Raw genomic sequence first — 16,044 nt, 5'->3', positions numbered from 1 at the left:
CAACGCCACCCTCCGGGTGAAGAAATTTCTCCTCACCTCAGTTCTAAAAGGTTTACCCCTTATCCTCAAACTATGACCCATAGTTCTGGACTCCCCCACCATCGGGAACATTCTTTCCAGCATATGTTATCCATCCCTAATTGCACTTGAACTGAGTTTAAAGTTTTTAAAGTTTAAAAGTTTATTTATTCGTGTCACAAGTAGGCTTGCATTAATACTGCAATGAAGTTACTATGAAATCCCCCTAGTTGCCACACACGTCAGCACCTGTTCGGGTACACTGAGGGAGAATTTTTGCTGCCTCACAGCACCAGGGAGCCGGGTTCGATTCCCGGCTTGGGTCACTGTCAGTATGGAAACTGCACATTCTCCCCGTGTCTGTGTGGGTTTCCTCCGGGTGCTCCGGTTTCCTCCCACAGTCCAAGAGATGTGCTGGTTAGGGTACATTGGCCATGCTAAATTCTCCCTCAGTGTACCCGAACAGGCGCCGGAGTGTGGCGACTAGGGAAATTTCTCAGTAACTTCATTGCAGTGTTAATGTAAACCTTACTTGTGACTAATAAACTAAACTTTAAATCTTTAACTTTAACTTTTTCCCGACGGAAGAAGGTGGAAGAGAGAATGTCCGGGGTGCGTGAGGTCCTTAATTATGCTGGCTGCTTTGCCGAGGCAGCGGGAAGTGTAGACAGAGTCAGTGGATGGGAGGCTGGTTTGCGTGATGAATTGGGTTACATTCACCACCTTTCATTGCCCGTCCCTAATTCCTTTCGAGAAGGTGGTGGTGAGCTGCCTTCTTTCACCACGTGGTGTCGGTAAGCCCTCAGTTTAGTTTAGTTTATTCATTTATTTTATTAGTGTCGCTGTGGGAGGAAACCGGAGCACCCGGAGGAAACCCACGCAGACACGGGGAGAATGTGCACACTCCACACAGACAGTGACCCAAGCCGGGAATCGAACCCGGGTCCCTGACGCTGCGAGGCAGCAGCGCTAACCACTGTGCTCATGCTCTGAGGTCACGTATCAACCGACTGAAGAACAGCTTCTTCCCTGCTGCTGTCAGACTTTTGAATGGACCTACCTCGCATTAAGTTGATTTTTCTCTACACCCTAGCTATGACTGTAACACTACATTCTGCACTCTCTCTTTTCCTTCTCTATGAAAGGTATGCTTTGTCTGTATGGCGCGCAAGAAATAATACTCTTCACTGTAAGTTAATACATGTGACAATAACAAATCAAATCAAAATCAAATCTAAATGCTAGCCTAGCCAGCGACGCCCAAATATCATGACCTAATATAAAGAAATCTGATTCATTCATGAGCGGGAGGTCTAAACATCATAATGGAACAACACGGTAGAAGCAATTCGATTATCACAGGAGGTTTTTATTTTCATATACACTGGCAATACTGAATAGCTCAAGTCATAAAGGCAGAAACATTAAACAAAATGTGCGTGGCTGAATCTCTGGAACACCATATTCCAGAACTGATCCGGAAGCCGAGCCTTCTAAATTTAGTCATGAATAATGAGCCGTAACTCGTGAACGGTCAGGGGGTAAGGACACACTTTGCAAATGAGTGAGGTAAAAGTCCCGAAGGAGGCGAGGAACAAATTGTCCACGTCCTGTGATAAGATGGTGGTAGGTGAACTATAGGCTAACAGAGGAAAGCGTTCAAAGGTGTTTTTGGATTCAACGCAGAGCTTCACACAACCCTGCAAGCCACAAGTTTCACTGGTGCAGTTCGCATGCATGGCCAACAAATGAGGGAACAGAAGTAGTCCATGTTCAAATGCAACAACGTCTGGACAATATCCAGGCTTCGGCTGACAAGTGGCCAGTAACATTCGCGCCACACAAATGCCAGGCAGTGACCATCACCAATCAGAGACACTCCAACCACTGCTCCCTGACATTCAATGGTGTACACAGTAAGAGTTTTAACAACACCTGGTTAAAGTCCAACAGGTTTATTTGGTAGCAAACACCATTAGCTTTCGCTACCAAATACACCTGTTGGACTTTAACCTGGTGTTGTTAAAACTCTTACTGTGTTCACCCCAGTCCAACGCCAGCATCTCCACATCATTCAGTGGTGTAACCATCATTGAATCCCTCACTGTCAACATTCTTGAGGTTACCATTGATGAGAAACTTAACTGGACTCACCACATAAACACAGTGGCAACAAGAGCAGATCAGAGGTTAGGATTACTGCAGTGAGTAACTCACCTCCTGACTCCCCAAAGCCTGTCCACCATCTACAAAGGCACACTCAGGAGTGTGATGGAATACTCTCCACTTGCCTGGATGGGTGCAGCTCCAACAACACTCAAGAAGTTTGACTCCATCCAGGACAAAGCAGCCCCACTTGATTGGTACCACATCCACAAACATCCACTCCCTCCACCACCGACGGTCAGTAGCAGCAGTGTGTACTATCTACAAGATGCACTGCAGCAATTCACCAAAGATCCTTAGACAGCACCTTCCAAACCCACGACCACTTCCATCTAGAAGAACAAGGACGGCAGATACATGGGAACACCACCACCTGCAAGTTCCCCTCCAAGCGGCTCACCATCCTGACTTGGAAATATATCGGCCGTTCCTTCGCAGTCGCTGGGTCAAAATCCTGGAATTCCCTTCCTAACGGCATTGTGGGTCAACCCAACAGCACGTGGACTGCAGCGATTCAAGAAGGCAGCTCACCACCACCTTCTCAAGGGGCAACTAGGGATGGGCAATAAGTACTGGCTAGCAGAGACGCCCATGTCCCAGGAATGAATTTTTTAAAAAGCAGCATCAAATGAAAAGATGTGCACAAAAATACAAGGAATGGCAAGATGCCAACAAACTGGAGTAGCAACAAAGAGAGACAAAGAAAGCACAAAGAGGGGATATGATTAAATAAATCTCCTTCTGGAATATCAAAGCACAAGTTTCTAAAAATATGTTAAGAGAAATTATCCCTCCAATCCATAGTATTGTCAGCCGGACTGATTCCTGGCATGACAAGATTGTCACACGAGGAGAGATTAGGTTGACTGGGGCCTGTGTTCACTCCTGTTTAGAGGAATGAGAAGGGATCTCATTGAAATGTATAAAATTCTGACAGGGCTGGACAGACTGGATACAGTGATGTTGTTTCTTCTGGCTGGGGAGGGGGGGCGGGATAGTGTCCAGAGCAAGGGGGTCACGGTCTCAGATTGCAGAGTAGGCCATTTGGGACTGAAAACAATATGTTGGCTGCGAACTGTGGCTTGTTGGTCTAGGGGCATGATTCTCGCTTTGGGTGTTAAAATCAGAGAATTTGTGAGAGGTCTCGGATTCAAATCCCGGACGAGCCCTTTGCTATAGGGGTGGAACGGTGGCACAGTGGTTAGCAGTGCTACCTCACAGCGCCAGGGACCCGATTTCAATTACTGGCTTGGGTGACTGTGCGGGGTCTGCACGTTCTCCCCATGTCTGCATGGGTTTCCTCCGGGTGCTCCGATTTCCTCCGAAAGACGTGCCGGTTAGGGTGCATTGGCCATGCTAAGTTCTCCCTCAGTGTTACCCGAACAGGTGCCGGAGAGTGGCGACTAGGGGATTTTCACAATGACTTCATTCCAGTGTTAATGTAAGCCTTACTTGCGACGAATGAATAAACTTTACTTCTTAAAAATTTAAATTACTTTAAATTTAATTTAAATAAATTTAATTTAAATAAATAATTTAAATAAACTTTACTTCTTAAAAATTCAACTGACCGCTAATTATTTGGTAGCACAGAGCTTGAATATTGCTGAAAAGAGATATTCTGTCGAAGCTTTTTGTCTTGCACCCATCAGGACAATTGCAAGAATACCGATGTCAGGCTTTGAAATGTGTGAGAAAAAAGTGCAGGTTGGTTGGCAAGTGGACTCTGATTGGTAGAGGCATTGCCATGGGGGGGTGCACCACTTGATGGTGACTGACAGTTAACTGCCAAGCATTGTTTGAAACTTAAACCAGATAGTTTTACTATGATTGCTGAGGGCACTGCCCTGTGGACTGGACCAGCGAATGGCTGTCACTTACTTTTTTATCTGAAACAGGCACAATGTGTTCTTTCTGTCTTCAAAGAACAGGGCCCTGTGCCTTAATATATGTAGCTTCCAAAAAATCACCACACTGCGTGACTGACTGATGATCTTAAATTGGTTGTCAGTGTAATTTTTAGCAGACTGAGGATTATTTAGCAAATGTTGTCCAATCACAGAATCACATGGAATGTTGGACAGCGTGTTAATGAATGGACAAACAGATAGACACATACACACACACTCACACTTACACGTACAGATACACACACACATACACACACAGACATTCACACGTACACACATTCACACACAAACAGACACACACAAACACAGTCACACGTGCACACACACACAGACACAGGCACACAGATATACACACACACATGCGGGCAGCATGGTGGCACAGTGGTTAGCACTGCTGCCTTACGATGTCAGGGACCCGGGTTCGATTCCTGGCTTGGGTCACTGTCTGTGCGGAGTCTGCACGTTCTCCCCGTGTCTGTGTGGGTTTCCTCCGGGTGCTCCGGTTTCCTCCCACAGTCTGAAAGACGTGCTGGTTAGGGTGCATTGACCCGAACAGGCATCAGACTGTGGTGACTCGGGGAATTTCACAGTAACTTTATTGCAGTGTTAATGTAAGTCTACTTGTGACTAATAAATAAACTTTACTTTAAAATTGTCCTTTGCTGTCCAAAGTTGTATCGATTAGGTTGATTGGCCATGCTAAATTGCCCCTTAGTGTTAGGGAGACTAGCAGGGTAAATGGGGTTATGGGGATAGGGTGGGATTGCGGTCAGTGCAGACTTGATGGGCCAAATGGCCTCCTTCTGCACTGTAGAGATTCTATAGATTCTATGCACTCACCCACACCCACCTACACAGGCACATACTCACAGAGACACACTCGCAAATATACACATATGCATTCATACACACACACACACAGTCACACACACTCACACGCACACACATACAGTCACACACACACACGTTCACACACACACACTCACACTCTTTCACACACACACACTCACACTCTTTCACACACACACACTCACATATACTTTCACACACACAAACAAGCACACACATTCACACACACACACACACACACACACAGTCACACACACACACACAGTCACACACACACAGTCACACACACACACGCACACACACAGTCACACACACACAGTCACACACACAGTCACATATGCACACACACACACACTCACAGGTACACACACACACACACACAGTCACACACACACAGTCACACACACAGTCACACACACACAGTCACACACACACACAGTCACACACACACACAGTCACATATGCACACACACACACACATGCATTCCCATACACAGGAACAAATCAACAAAGCATCAGAAATCAGATGTTAGGTAATCAATGTGAAAGAAAAACTTGGAGAGAAGAGTGTGTCTGAAATGTGAATTTTGGAATAACACACAGACAATCTCGCTCCAATCCTTTGTTTGTGTCAAACGCTTGCGGATCTATTAAAGATTAAATACTGCAGCTTGTCGCGACCAATACCTGAGATTACAAAGGATGTTTTACAATGATGCATTAAGACCTCTCCCAATGTCGATTTCTTTATTCACACGTTAGATCGGCCTTGTTTTTTTTCCAGTTGAAAAGCCGGTTACATCAGCTCCTCCATGACTTTCGCTTTTACAGAAGGTATTATTAACTCGGCATACTGAATACTCTGCAGCACAACCTGGGAACGTTATATAAGCTACCTTACCTATTCTCTAGCACGGGAAATTTATATGGATAGATTCACGAGGAGATTTCAAGCCTGCAGTCTGACAGATTTATCATCAGTGCGGGGTTTGTGAGAACCTTGAAAGAATTTGTTTTTAGAAGTTTATTTGTTAGTGTCACAAGTCGGCTTACATTAACACTGCAATGAAGTTACTGCGAAAATCCCCTAGTCGCCACACTCCGGTGTTCGGGTACACTGAGGGAGAATTTAGCACGGCCAATGCACCTAACCGGCATGTCTTTCGGACTGCGTGGGAAACCGGAGCACCCGGAGGAAACCCACGCAGACACGGGGAGAATGTGCAGACTCCACACAGACAGTGGCCCAGGGCTGGAATTGAACCCGGGTCCCTGGCACTGTGAGGCAGCAGTGCTAACCACTGTGCCACCCCGAAACAGAATGTTACGCAGGTGAAGATTAGCCTGTTCATGCTGTATAGCTGTGGTGGGATTCGAACCTGGGTCCCTAGAGTATTACCCTGGATCACTAGTCCAGTGACCATACCACTATGCCACTGCCTCACCTAAGTGATTCTAAGTTCTCGGCGGACTTGAAACTGGGAGTGTTTCAGACCCGATTTTTCGACCCGTTCTCCGGCGCCCCCATACGCACTCTGCCTGAAAAAATATCAGCGATTCCGAATCGCGCTGCACAAGCCTGTGGGCGGGGCTTAGCGCGCCCGAAACCCTGCAGCTCCGATCGGAGCCCCCCACTGCGCACGCACGGAAACAAAATGATAGAATGCGGCTCCCCTGCCACATCCCTCCCGGGCCGAACAATGCCTCCCCCTGACCCCCACAGACATTGCCCCACCCCCCACAACATTACTGACCCCCTTATCCCCCCCAACCCCCACCATCCAGACCGATCGAGGGCCCCCTCCCCCCTCCCTCCTTTTCCCCCACCACCGATCTCAAGCAGAGTGGCAGCGGACACTCCCTGTCCCTACACAACTCACCCCCGCCACCAATCTCAAGCAGAGAGCTCAGTGGGGGGGAGACGCTCAGCACTTACCTCCTCACTAACTGGAGCGCCCGAATCGGACTTTTGTGGAGCATGTCTGTTTCGTGCCGATTCTGGATGGGCGAACGCGGTGGTAAAGGGGGAAGTGCCGGTAACGTTGGGTGTGCAGCCCATTAAGTCAATTTAAAGACAAGCAAATGCATTTAAATGGCCGTCGCGCCTGTTTCGGGTATGGTCCCGGTCACGGCCATTTTTTGGCCTTCGTAAAGGGGGAACCGGCGCGGAGGCGGATATGGACCGCGCCTCACGCCCAACTTTACCAAGTTTTCGTGCCCAAAAACGGGCACAAAGTGACAGTAACATTGTGCCCTTGGTGCGGATTGCCAACTGAAAATGCTCTGTCTGCTGTTGTCGGACTTGTAAATAAAGGGATTTGGATGAAGGGACTTCAGCCTCCGAGGACTTATTACAGAGGGTAAAAGGGGGGGGTGGGGGAAGTCGTTGGGGCTGGGTGAGGCGCAGGGAGGGAGGTTGAGGCACAAAGTCGGAAAGAGTGGAATGGAAGACATTTTAATAATGATTGCAGTGATCTGTCAGTGGGAGTTGCCCTGGAGGAGAGAATGGCAGTTCATCGCAACTAAAGCTTCTTCGCTCCTCAAGGACATTTTATTTCATAGCATTCAAAATTCTGCTGACAGATGTTTGGAATAAGGCAGAATGGTAAATGGGAGAGCTCAGAGTGCAATAAAGTGGGATTTGTCTGTGAGCTTGTCTGCAGAGAAGTGTTTCTGTGTATTAATAACCCTTCCCTAACACGTCCTTCAGCCAATGTCACTGCGAATATTGTCCTCAGTGTTGTTTGGGGCTTGCTTTGCGCAATCTCTCCCACATTACATCAGGGGAGCACACTTCTAAGAAGCGCTTTAAAGTTTAAAGTTTATTTATTATTGCCACAGGTAGGCTTGCATTAACACTGTAGTGAAGTTATCGTGAAAATCCTCCAGTCGCCACACTCCGGCGCCTGTTCGGATACACTGAGGGAGAATTTAGCACCTAACCAGCACGACTTTCAGACTCTGGGAGGAAACCGGAGCACCCGGAGGAAACCCATGCAGACACGGGGAAGAACGTGCAAATTCCACAAAGACAACCCTTGGGCTGTAGCGTGAGACGGATATGGAGCAGAGACAGCACAAAGAGGACAAACTTCTCACTGAAGGAGAAGGATGTTAGAATGTAACCAAGTTAAAAAAGAAAATTATTTATTAGTCACAAGTAAGCTGACGTTAACACTGCGATGAAGTTATTGTGGAGATCCCCTAGTTGCCACACTCTGGCGCCTGCTCGGGTAACACTGAGGGAGAATTTAGCATGGCCAATCCACCTAACCTGCACATCTTTGGACTGTGGGAGGAAACCGGAGCACCCGGAGGAAACCCACGCAGACACGGGGAGAATGTGCAAACTCCTCACAGACAGTGACCCAAGCTGGAAATCGAACCCGGGTCCCTGGCGCTGTGAGGCAGCAGCGCTAACCACTGTGCCACTGTGCTGCCCCCTTAGTTAGCTCCAGTGCCCTCTGGGATGGTCCTCAGAGCAAAGGTGCTATCGAAATGCAAACTGGAACCCGGCCAAAAGAAGGAGCACTTCTTCCCTCACGTCTGTCTGGCTGAGGACACCCAGCTTACAGAATCACTCATGGGAACGAGTCCCAATTGCTTTTGATACAATAGCCCTAAAGTATAGGGTCTGCAGTTGACCAGATGGTGGGAGGGCTGGTGGCGCAGTGGGGTTAGCGTCCCTGCCTCTGAGCTAGAAGCTCCGCGTTCGAATCCTACCCCAGGACTTGGCAGCCGAGGAAGGTGCGTTCATAACACGGCCAAACAGGTGGAGTGTCAACCTGCAAAACCCTTCCAAACACGCCAATGGCTGGCGGTAAGAATGGGAGAGACTCCTGGTCAGCCACGCTTGATGTGGAGTGGCGCCCCCTCAAGCTATAAGCCCCTGGCGACAAATTAGCGACCTGTTCCGGGAATTACTAGCTATGGAAACAGACAGTCTCCACAATGCACCAGGATTGGGAAGAGAATTGGAATTGGAATTGGACCAGTGTCTGAGATACCGAGGCCAGCTCCACAGGGATCAGGGCACCATCTTCAAAGGGCACCCTGATCTGCCTTAAAAAAAGTCCCCATGGACACAGGAGACCCTCCTAACCACACAAGCATCAGGGTAAACCCACCCCACCACACAGGTATTGTGGCACCACCACCTACCATCCCCACAGGCAGAGAGTCTACACCGTCCCAATAGGGCTTCCCAGAATACCCAACCCAGGTACTTCCAGGGTGCCATGGGGCAGTGCCAGGGGACCGTACCAGAGTCTACCTGATTGGCATTGCCAGGGTGCCAGGTGGGCAGTGCCAGGGGGCAGTACTAGGGCACTGCTTGGTTGTCATTGACAGGGTGCTAGAGGGCAGTGTCAGAGCACTGCCTGGTTGGCACTGCCAGGGGACAGTACCAGAACACTGCCTGGGTGGAACTGCCAGGGTGCTATCAGGACAATGCCAGGGGACAGTACCAGGGCACTGGCTGGTTGGCATTTCCAGGGGTCAATGCCAGGGGACAGTTACAGGGTGCTGCCTGGTTGACATTGCCAGGGTGCCGGAGGGCAGTGCCAGGGGACAATACCAGGGCACTGCCTGGTTGGCACTGGCAGGCTGCCAGGGGTGCAGTACCAGGGACAGTACCAGGATATTGCCTGGTTGGCATTGGCAGGGTGCCGGGGGGCAGCGCCACGGACAGTACCAGGATACTGCCTGGTTGGTATTGGTAGGGTGCTAGGGGGCAGTGCCAGGGGCCAGTACCAGGACACTGCCTTGTTGGCACTGCCAGAGTGCCAGGGAGGCTGTGCCAGGGTGCAGTGCCGGAGTTCCAGAGGGAAATACTGGGGCACTAACTGGGCATGTCCCTCACCATCCAGGGCCTATATTCACCTGCCCCCCTCCCCACCCGGAATGGCTATCGCGATTGGTCTTTGAAAAGCCGCAGTGACGCAATGCCGGTTGGACGGGGCGAGAGGTTGACGGTGGAGGTAGCAGTGTCAAGCTACTGAAGATGTCATACTGTATGCAAATCAAGGTGCTGTTCCTTGAGCTTCACTGGAACATCTCAGCAGGCCAAGGGCAGAGAGGTCAGAGTGGGAACTCGGTGGAGCGTTACAGTTACAAACACTTGGAAGCTCAGGATCATGGACTGAATGGGTTTCAGATCTCCAGCATTGCGGCATGCTGCTGTGCAGAGAGACCTGGTTGTCCTAGATTCATAGAATCATAGAATCCCTACAGTGCAGAAGGAGACCATTCGGCCCATCGAGTCAGCACCGACAACAATCCCACCCAGGCCCTATACCCGTAACCCCACATATTTACCCCACTAATCCCTCTAACCTCTGCATCCATGGACACTAGGGGGCAATTTAGCATGGCAAATGCACGTAACCCACATATCTTTGGATAGTGGGAGGAAACCGGAGCACCCGGAGGGCACCCACGCAGACACAGACAGAATGTGCAAATTCCACACAGTCAGTGACCCAAGCCGGGAATCGAACCCAGGTCCCTGGAGCTCTGAGGCAGCAGTGCTAACCACTGTGCCACCATGCCATCCTTGTGCATGAATCACAAAAAATTGGTTTGCAGATGCAGCAGGTAATTAAGAAGGCAAATGGAATTTTGTCCTTCATTGCTAGAGGGATGGAGTTTAAAAACAGCGAGGTTATGTTGCAGCTGTATAAGGTGCTGGTGAGGCCACACCTGGAGTACTGTGTACAGTTTTGGTCTCCTTACTTGAGAAACAATGTACTGGCACTGGAGGAGGTGCAGAGGAGATTCACTGGGTTGATTCCGGAGTTGAGAGGGTTGGCTTATGAGGAGAGATTGAGTAGACTGGGGCTATACTCATTGGAATTCAGAAGAATGAGGGGAGATCTTAGAGAAACATGTAAGGTTATGAAGGGAATAGATAAGATAGAAGCAGGGAAGTTGTTTCCACTGGCAGGTGGAAACTGGCAGGGGGCATGGTCTCAAAATAAGGGAAAGCAGATTGAGGACTGAGTTGAGGAGAAACTTCATCACCCAAAGGGTTGTGAATCTGGGGAATTCCCTGCCCAGTGAAGCAGTTGAGGCTACCTCATTGAATGTTTTTAAGGCAAGGGTAGATAAATTTTTGAACAGTAAAGGAATTAAGGGTTATGGTGAGCGGGCGGGTAAGTGGAGCTGAGTCCACCAAAAGATCAGCCATAATCTTATTGAATAGCGGAGCAGGCTCGAGGGGCCAGATGGCCTACTCCTGCTCCTAGTTCTTCCGTTCTTTTGCATCTGAGTTCGACCGATATTGCCTTGTAGTCTCACTCCCACAGCTTTAAGTTCAGGCTAGCTTTTTGATTTGATTTATTATTGTCACATGTATTAGCATACAGTGAAAAGTATTATTTCTTGCACGCTGTATGGACAAAGCATACTGTTCATAGAGAAGGAAACGAGAGAGTGCAGGATGTAGTAACAGCCAGGGTGCAGAGAAAGATCAACTTAATGCGAGGTAGGCCCATTCAAAAGTCTGACAGCAGCAGGGAAGAAGCTGTTCTTGAGTCGGTTGGTAGGTGACTTCAGACTTTTGTATCTTTTTCCCATCGGAAGAAGGTGGAAGAGACAATGTCTGGGGTGCGTGGGGTCCTTAATTATGCTGGCTGCTTTGCTGAGGCAGCGGGAAGTGTCGACAGAGTCAATGGATGGGAGGCTGGTTTGCGTGATGGATTGGGCTACATTCACAACCTTTTGTAGTTCCTTGCGATCTTGGGCAGAGCAGGAGCCATACCAAGCTGTGATAGAACCAGAAAGAATGCTTTCTATGGTGCATCTGTAAAAGTTGGTGCGAGTGGACATGCCAAATTTCCTTAGTCTCCTGAGAAAGTAGAGGCGTTGGTGGGGCTTTCTTAACTATAGTGTCAGCATGGGGGGAACAGGACAGGTGATCTGGACACCTAAAAACCTGAAGCTCTCGACACTTTCTACTTCATCCCCGTTGATGTAGACAAGGGCACGTTCTCCACGGTCGTACGTTTCCTGCTGACCACCTCTCTCTCTCTCTCTCCATAGCATCGGTCACAACGAGGTCATCGGGATGTGTTGCGTGGGCAATGATGCTGATGGGCCAGGTCGAGAGCACTGGACCGAAATGTTGGCCAACCCACGCAAGCCTATTGAGCAATGGCATCAGCTGATTGAGGTGAGCATCCAGCTGTCCCCATAACTCTTCCGGGGCGGGGGAACGGTTGAGAAATTGGTAGCGTTTAATGAGCCAGGCCAGGAACTCCAAGATGTTTGATGAAGATAACCTCGATCGTGTAACGTGTTTCGCTCCAGGTGTGATTCAAGTGACCCACGAGGGAGCTTTTTATCAAACAAAGTTTATTTAAGAGTTAAAATATAATAAGAAAAATGAGCACAACTTTTACCAATTGCAAAAAAACCCCCCAGAAAATGTATAAACCATAACAGCTAAATTTACCATTCCAAGTCAAACAACCTCCACAAGTGCAGAAAAGATTTACTAGGATGCTACTGGGACTTGATGGTTTGAGTTATAAGGAGAGGCTGGATAGACTGGGACTTTTTTCTCTGGAGCGTAGAAGGCTGAGGGGTGATCTTACAGAGGTCTATAAAATAATGAGGGGCACAGATCAGCTAGATAGTCAATATCTTTTCCCAAAGGTAGGGGAGTCTAAAACTAGAGGGCATAGGTTTAAGGTGAGAGGGGAGAGATACAGAAGTATTCAGAGGGGCAATTTTTTCACACAGAGGGTGGTGACAGTGTCTGGAACGAGCTGCCAGAGGTAGTAGTAGAGGCGGGTACAATTTTGTCTTTTAAAAAGCATTTCGACAGTTACATGGGTGAGATGGATACAGAGGGATATGGGCCAAACGTGGGCAATTGGGATTAGTTTAGGGGTTAAAAAAACAAGGGTGGCATGGACAAGTTGGGCCGTAGGGCCTGTTTTCACGCTGTGAACCTCTATGACTCTATGACTCCTCTAAACATGCACCCTTTTCTTAGCACAAAAGCAAGTATGCTCATGTGATGCTAGATTTTGTAGCTTTTTAACACCTGCGGTGAATTGAAAATGTTGGATTAAAACTCTGAGCTTTCCTAGTCCTGGAACGTTCAGCGTTGCTCTGGAGAGAGACAGAGAGATACGACCTTCCTCCCAGTATCCAACAGCAACTTCCAGACAGCAGAATTTTCATCTCCAGAGAGACAGAGAGGCAGGAAATATTGCTTTCTGTCTACAGTCCAAATAGCTTCTGAACCGAAACTAAAGCCTTGGGCCTTGCTCTAGGGAAAAACAACTGACCATCCTGGCATCACTTGACCTGTCAATCGTCCCCAAATCAAGCTCCGCCTAGCAATCCCCAAAGGATCATAAAATCCCAGGACATTGCATTAGGCCAGATTAAAATCGTTTCAGACATCAGGGCAACAAAAATAAAATACCAGGGCCTGTTTTGAAAAGACTGCAGAGAGGGCATCACACTGACACAATGGTTAGCATTCCTGCCTCACAGCGCTAGGGATGCGGTTCAATTCCAGTCTCGGGTCATTGTCTGTGTGGAGTTTGCACGTTCTCCCCGTGTCTGCGTGGGTTTCCTCCGGGTGCTCCGGTTTCCTCTCATAGTCCAAAGATGTGCGGGTTAGGTGAATTGGCCATGCTAAATTGCCCCTTAGTGTCCAAAGATGTGCAGGTTGGGTGGATTGGCCATGCTAAATTGTCCCTTAATGTCCAAAGATGTGCAGGTTAGGGGGATTGGCCATGCTAAATTGCCCCTTAGTGTCCAAAGATGTGCAGGTTGGGTGGATTGGCCATGCTAAATTGCCCCTTAGTGTCCAAAGATGTGCAGGTTGGGTGGATTGGCCATGCTAAGTTGTCGCTTAGCATCAGGGGCACGAACAGGGTAAAAATGTGGTGTTACAGGGATAGGGTCTGGGTGGGATTGTTGTCGGTGCAGACTTGATGGGCCAAATGGCCTCCTTCTGCACTGCAGGGATTCTGTGATTCTAGAAACATGAATAAACTACATTCCCTAAAAGCACAGTATCGTCACTGGTGTTTGATGTGGAGGGTGGGGGTCGGGGGGGAGGGGGGGAGAGTCTTAATGATCTGCTGTCTCTCGCTTTGAACTCATTGCAATTTTCCATCTCCGCCCTTCCCCCATTTTATTTCTCCCTCAGGAAAAATTAATGAACAGTTACCTGACGAAGAGTTATACCACCAGCACTGGTGCCAACAAACCAGTCAGCATTGTGGTAGAGAGCCCTCATTCAGACTGAGCGTCTAACCCTGCATCTTTAAAGGTGAGTGCTTCCTTCCGTCTTGTGTTCATTAGTTTTAATGTTTTGGTGTCCTTATCTGAGGAAGGGTGCCCTTGCTATAGAGTGAGCGCAGCAAAGGTTTACCAGACTGATTCCTGGGATGGCAGGTCTGTCATATGAGGAGAGACCAAGTTGGTGAGGATTATATTCACTGGAGTTTAGAAGCGTGAGTGGGGATCTCATCGAAACTTATAAAATTGGCACAGTGGTTAGCACTGCTGCCTCGCAGCGCAAGGGACCCGGGTTCGATTCCCAGCTTGGGTCACTGCCCGTACGGAGTCTGCACGTTCTCCCCGTGTCTCCATGGGTTTCCTCCAGGTGCCCCGGTTTCCTCCCACAGTCTAAAAGACGTGCTGGTTGGATGCATTGGCCATGCTAAATTTTCCCTCGGTGTACCCTAACAGGCGCCAGAATGTGGCGACTCAGAGATTTTCACAGTAACTTCATTGCATTGTTAATATGAGCCTACTTGTGACACTAATAAATAAACTTTAAACTTAAACTTAAACCATTGTCAATTGTCGGAAAAACCCATCTGGTTCACTAATGCCTCACAACACCAGGTTAAAGTCCAACAGGTTTATTTGGTATCACGAGCTTTCGGAGCACTGCCCCTTCATTAGATGATTGGGGCAATGTCCTTTAGGGAAGGAAATCTGCCATCCTTAACCGGTCTGGCCTACATGTGACTCCAGAGCCACAGCACAGTGGTTGACTCTCAACTGCCCTCAGGCAACTAGGGATGGGCAATAAATGCTGGCCCAGCCAGCGACGCCCATGTCCCACAAATGAATTGAAAAAACTTCAACTTAAAGTTCTTGCTTTAGAGGGAGTGCAGCAAAGGTTTATCAGGCTGATTCTTGGGATGGCAGGTCTGTCATACAAGGAGAGATTGAGTCGGTTAGGATTATATTCATTGGAGTTTAGAAGAGTGAGAGGGGATCTCATAGAAACTTATAAAATTCTAACAGGGTTAGACAGGGTAGATTCAGAAAGAATGTTCCCGATGGTGGGGGGGAATCCAGAACTAGGGGTCATAGTTTGAGGATAAGGGGTAAACCTTTTAGAATTGAGGTGAGGAGAAATTTCTTCACCCAGAGGGTGGTGAATGTGTGGAATTCACTACCACAGAAAGTAGTTGAGGCCGAAACGTCGTGTGATTTCAAGAAGAAATTAGATATAGCTCTTGGGGCTAAAGGGATCAAGGGATATGGGGGGGGGGAGGGGGATCAGGATATTGAATTCGATGATCAGCCATGATCAAAATGAATGGCGGAGCAGGCTCGATGGGCCGAATGGCCTACTCCTGCTTCTAGATTCTGTGTTTCTATGTTACAAAAAATATGCAAGGGTACAGAGGAGTTTCATGGGGACAGGAGTATTAGATTGAAATCTGGAATGAGTGGGTTGTCTTATGTGGGGAGGTTGGACAGACTTGGCTTGTTTCCACTGGAGTTCAGAAGAGTGAAGGGGGAGACTTGATTGAGGTTTATGAGATGCTGAACCATCTCGGCAAGGTGGACGTGGAAAGGATGTTTCTCTGGTGGGTGACTACGGGGAGCTAGTTTGCCTCAGTGATGGTGACCAATGTTATTGATTATTGTAAGAATCTATCTCTATCTCACTAATATCCTTTAGAGAAGGAAATCTGGCGTTCTTAACCCGGCCTGGCCTACATGCGACTCCAGATCCCAAAGCAACGTGGTTGACTCTTAACTGCTCCTCTGAAGTAGGAACATGGAAAATCGGAGCAGGAGGAGGCCATTCGGCCCTTCGAGCCTGCTCCAC

The 16,044-nt window shown here is 48.5% G+C and overlaps 1 protein-coding gene across 1 annotated transcript in view; it reads left to right on the top strand.

Annotated features, from left to right (window-relative positions):
• The window catches only part of syt3 (synaptotagmin III), a 63,955-nt gene extending 49,741 nt beyond the window's left edge, over positions 1–14,214 (top strand). Inside the window, exons 6-7 of the mRNA XM_078238371.1 lie at positions 11,985–12,114; positions 14,116–14,214. Coding sequence (XP_078094497.1) covers positions 11,985–12,114; positions 14,116–14,214 — 229 coding nt within the window. The remainder of the gene's footprint in view (positions 1–11,984; positions 12,115–14,115) is intronic.
• The last annotated feature ends 1,830 nt before the right edge of the window (positions 14,215–16,044 follow it).

Source organism: Mustelus asterias, chromosome 21 (assembly GCF_964213995.1).
Source record: "Mustelus asterias chromosome 21, sMusAst1.hap1.1, whole genome shotgun sequence".
Classification (NCBI taxonomy): domain Eukaryota; kingdom Metazoa; phylum Chordata; class Chondrichthyes; order Carcharhiniformes; family Triakidae; genus Mustelus; species Mustelus asterias.
The sequence above is the reverse complement of the archived record's forward strand: the minus strand, read 5'-3'. Positions and strand labels throughout refer to the sequence as shown.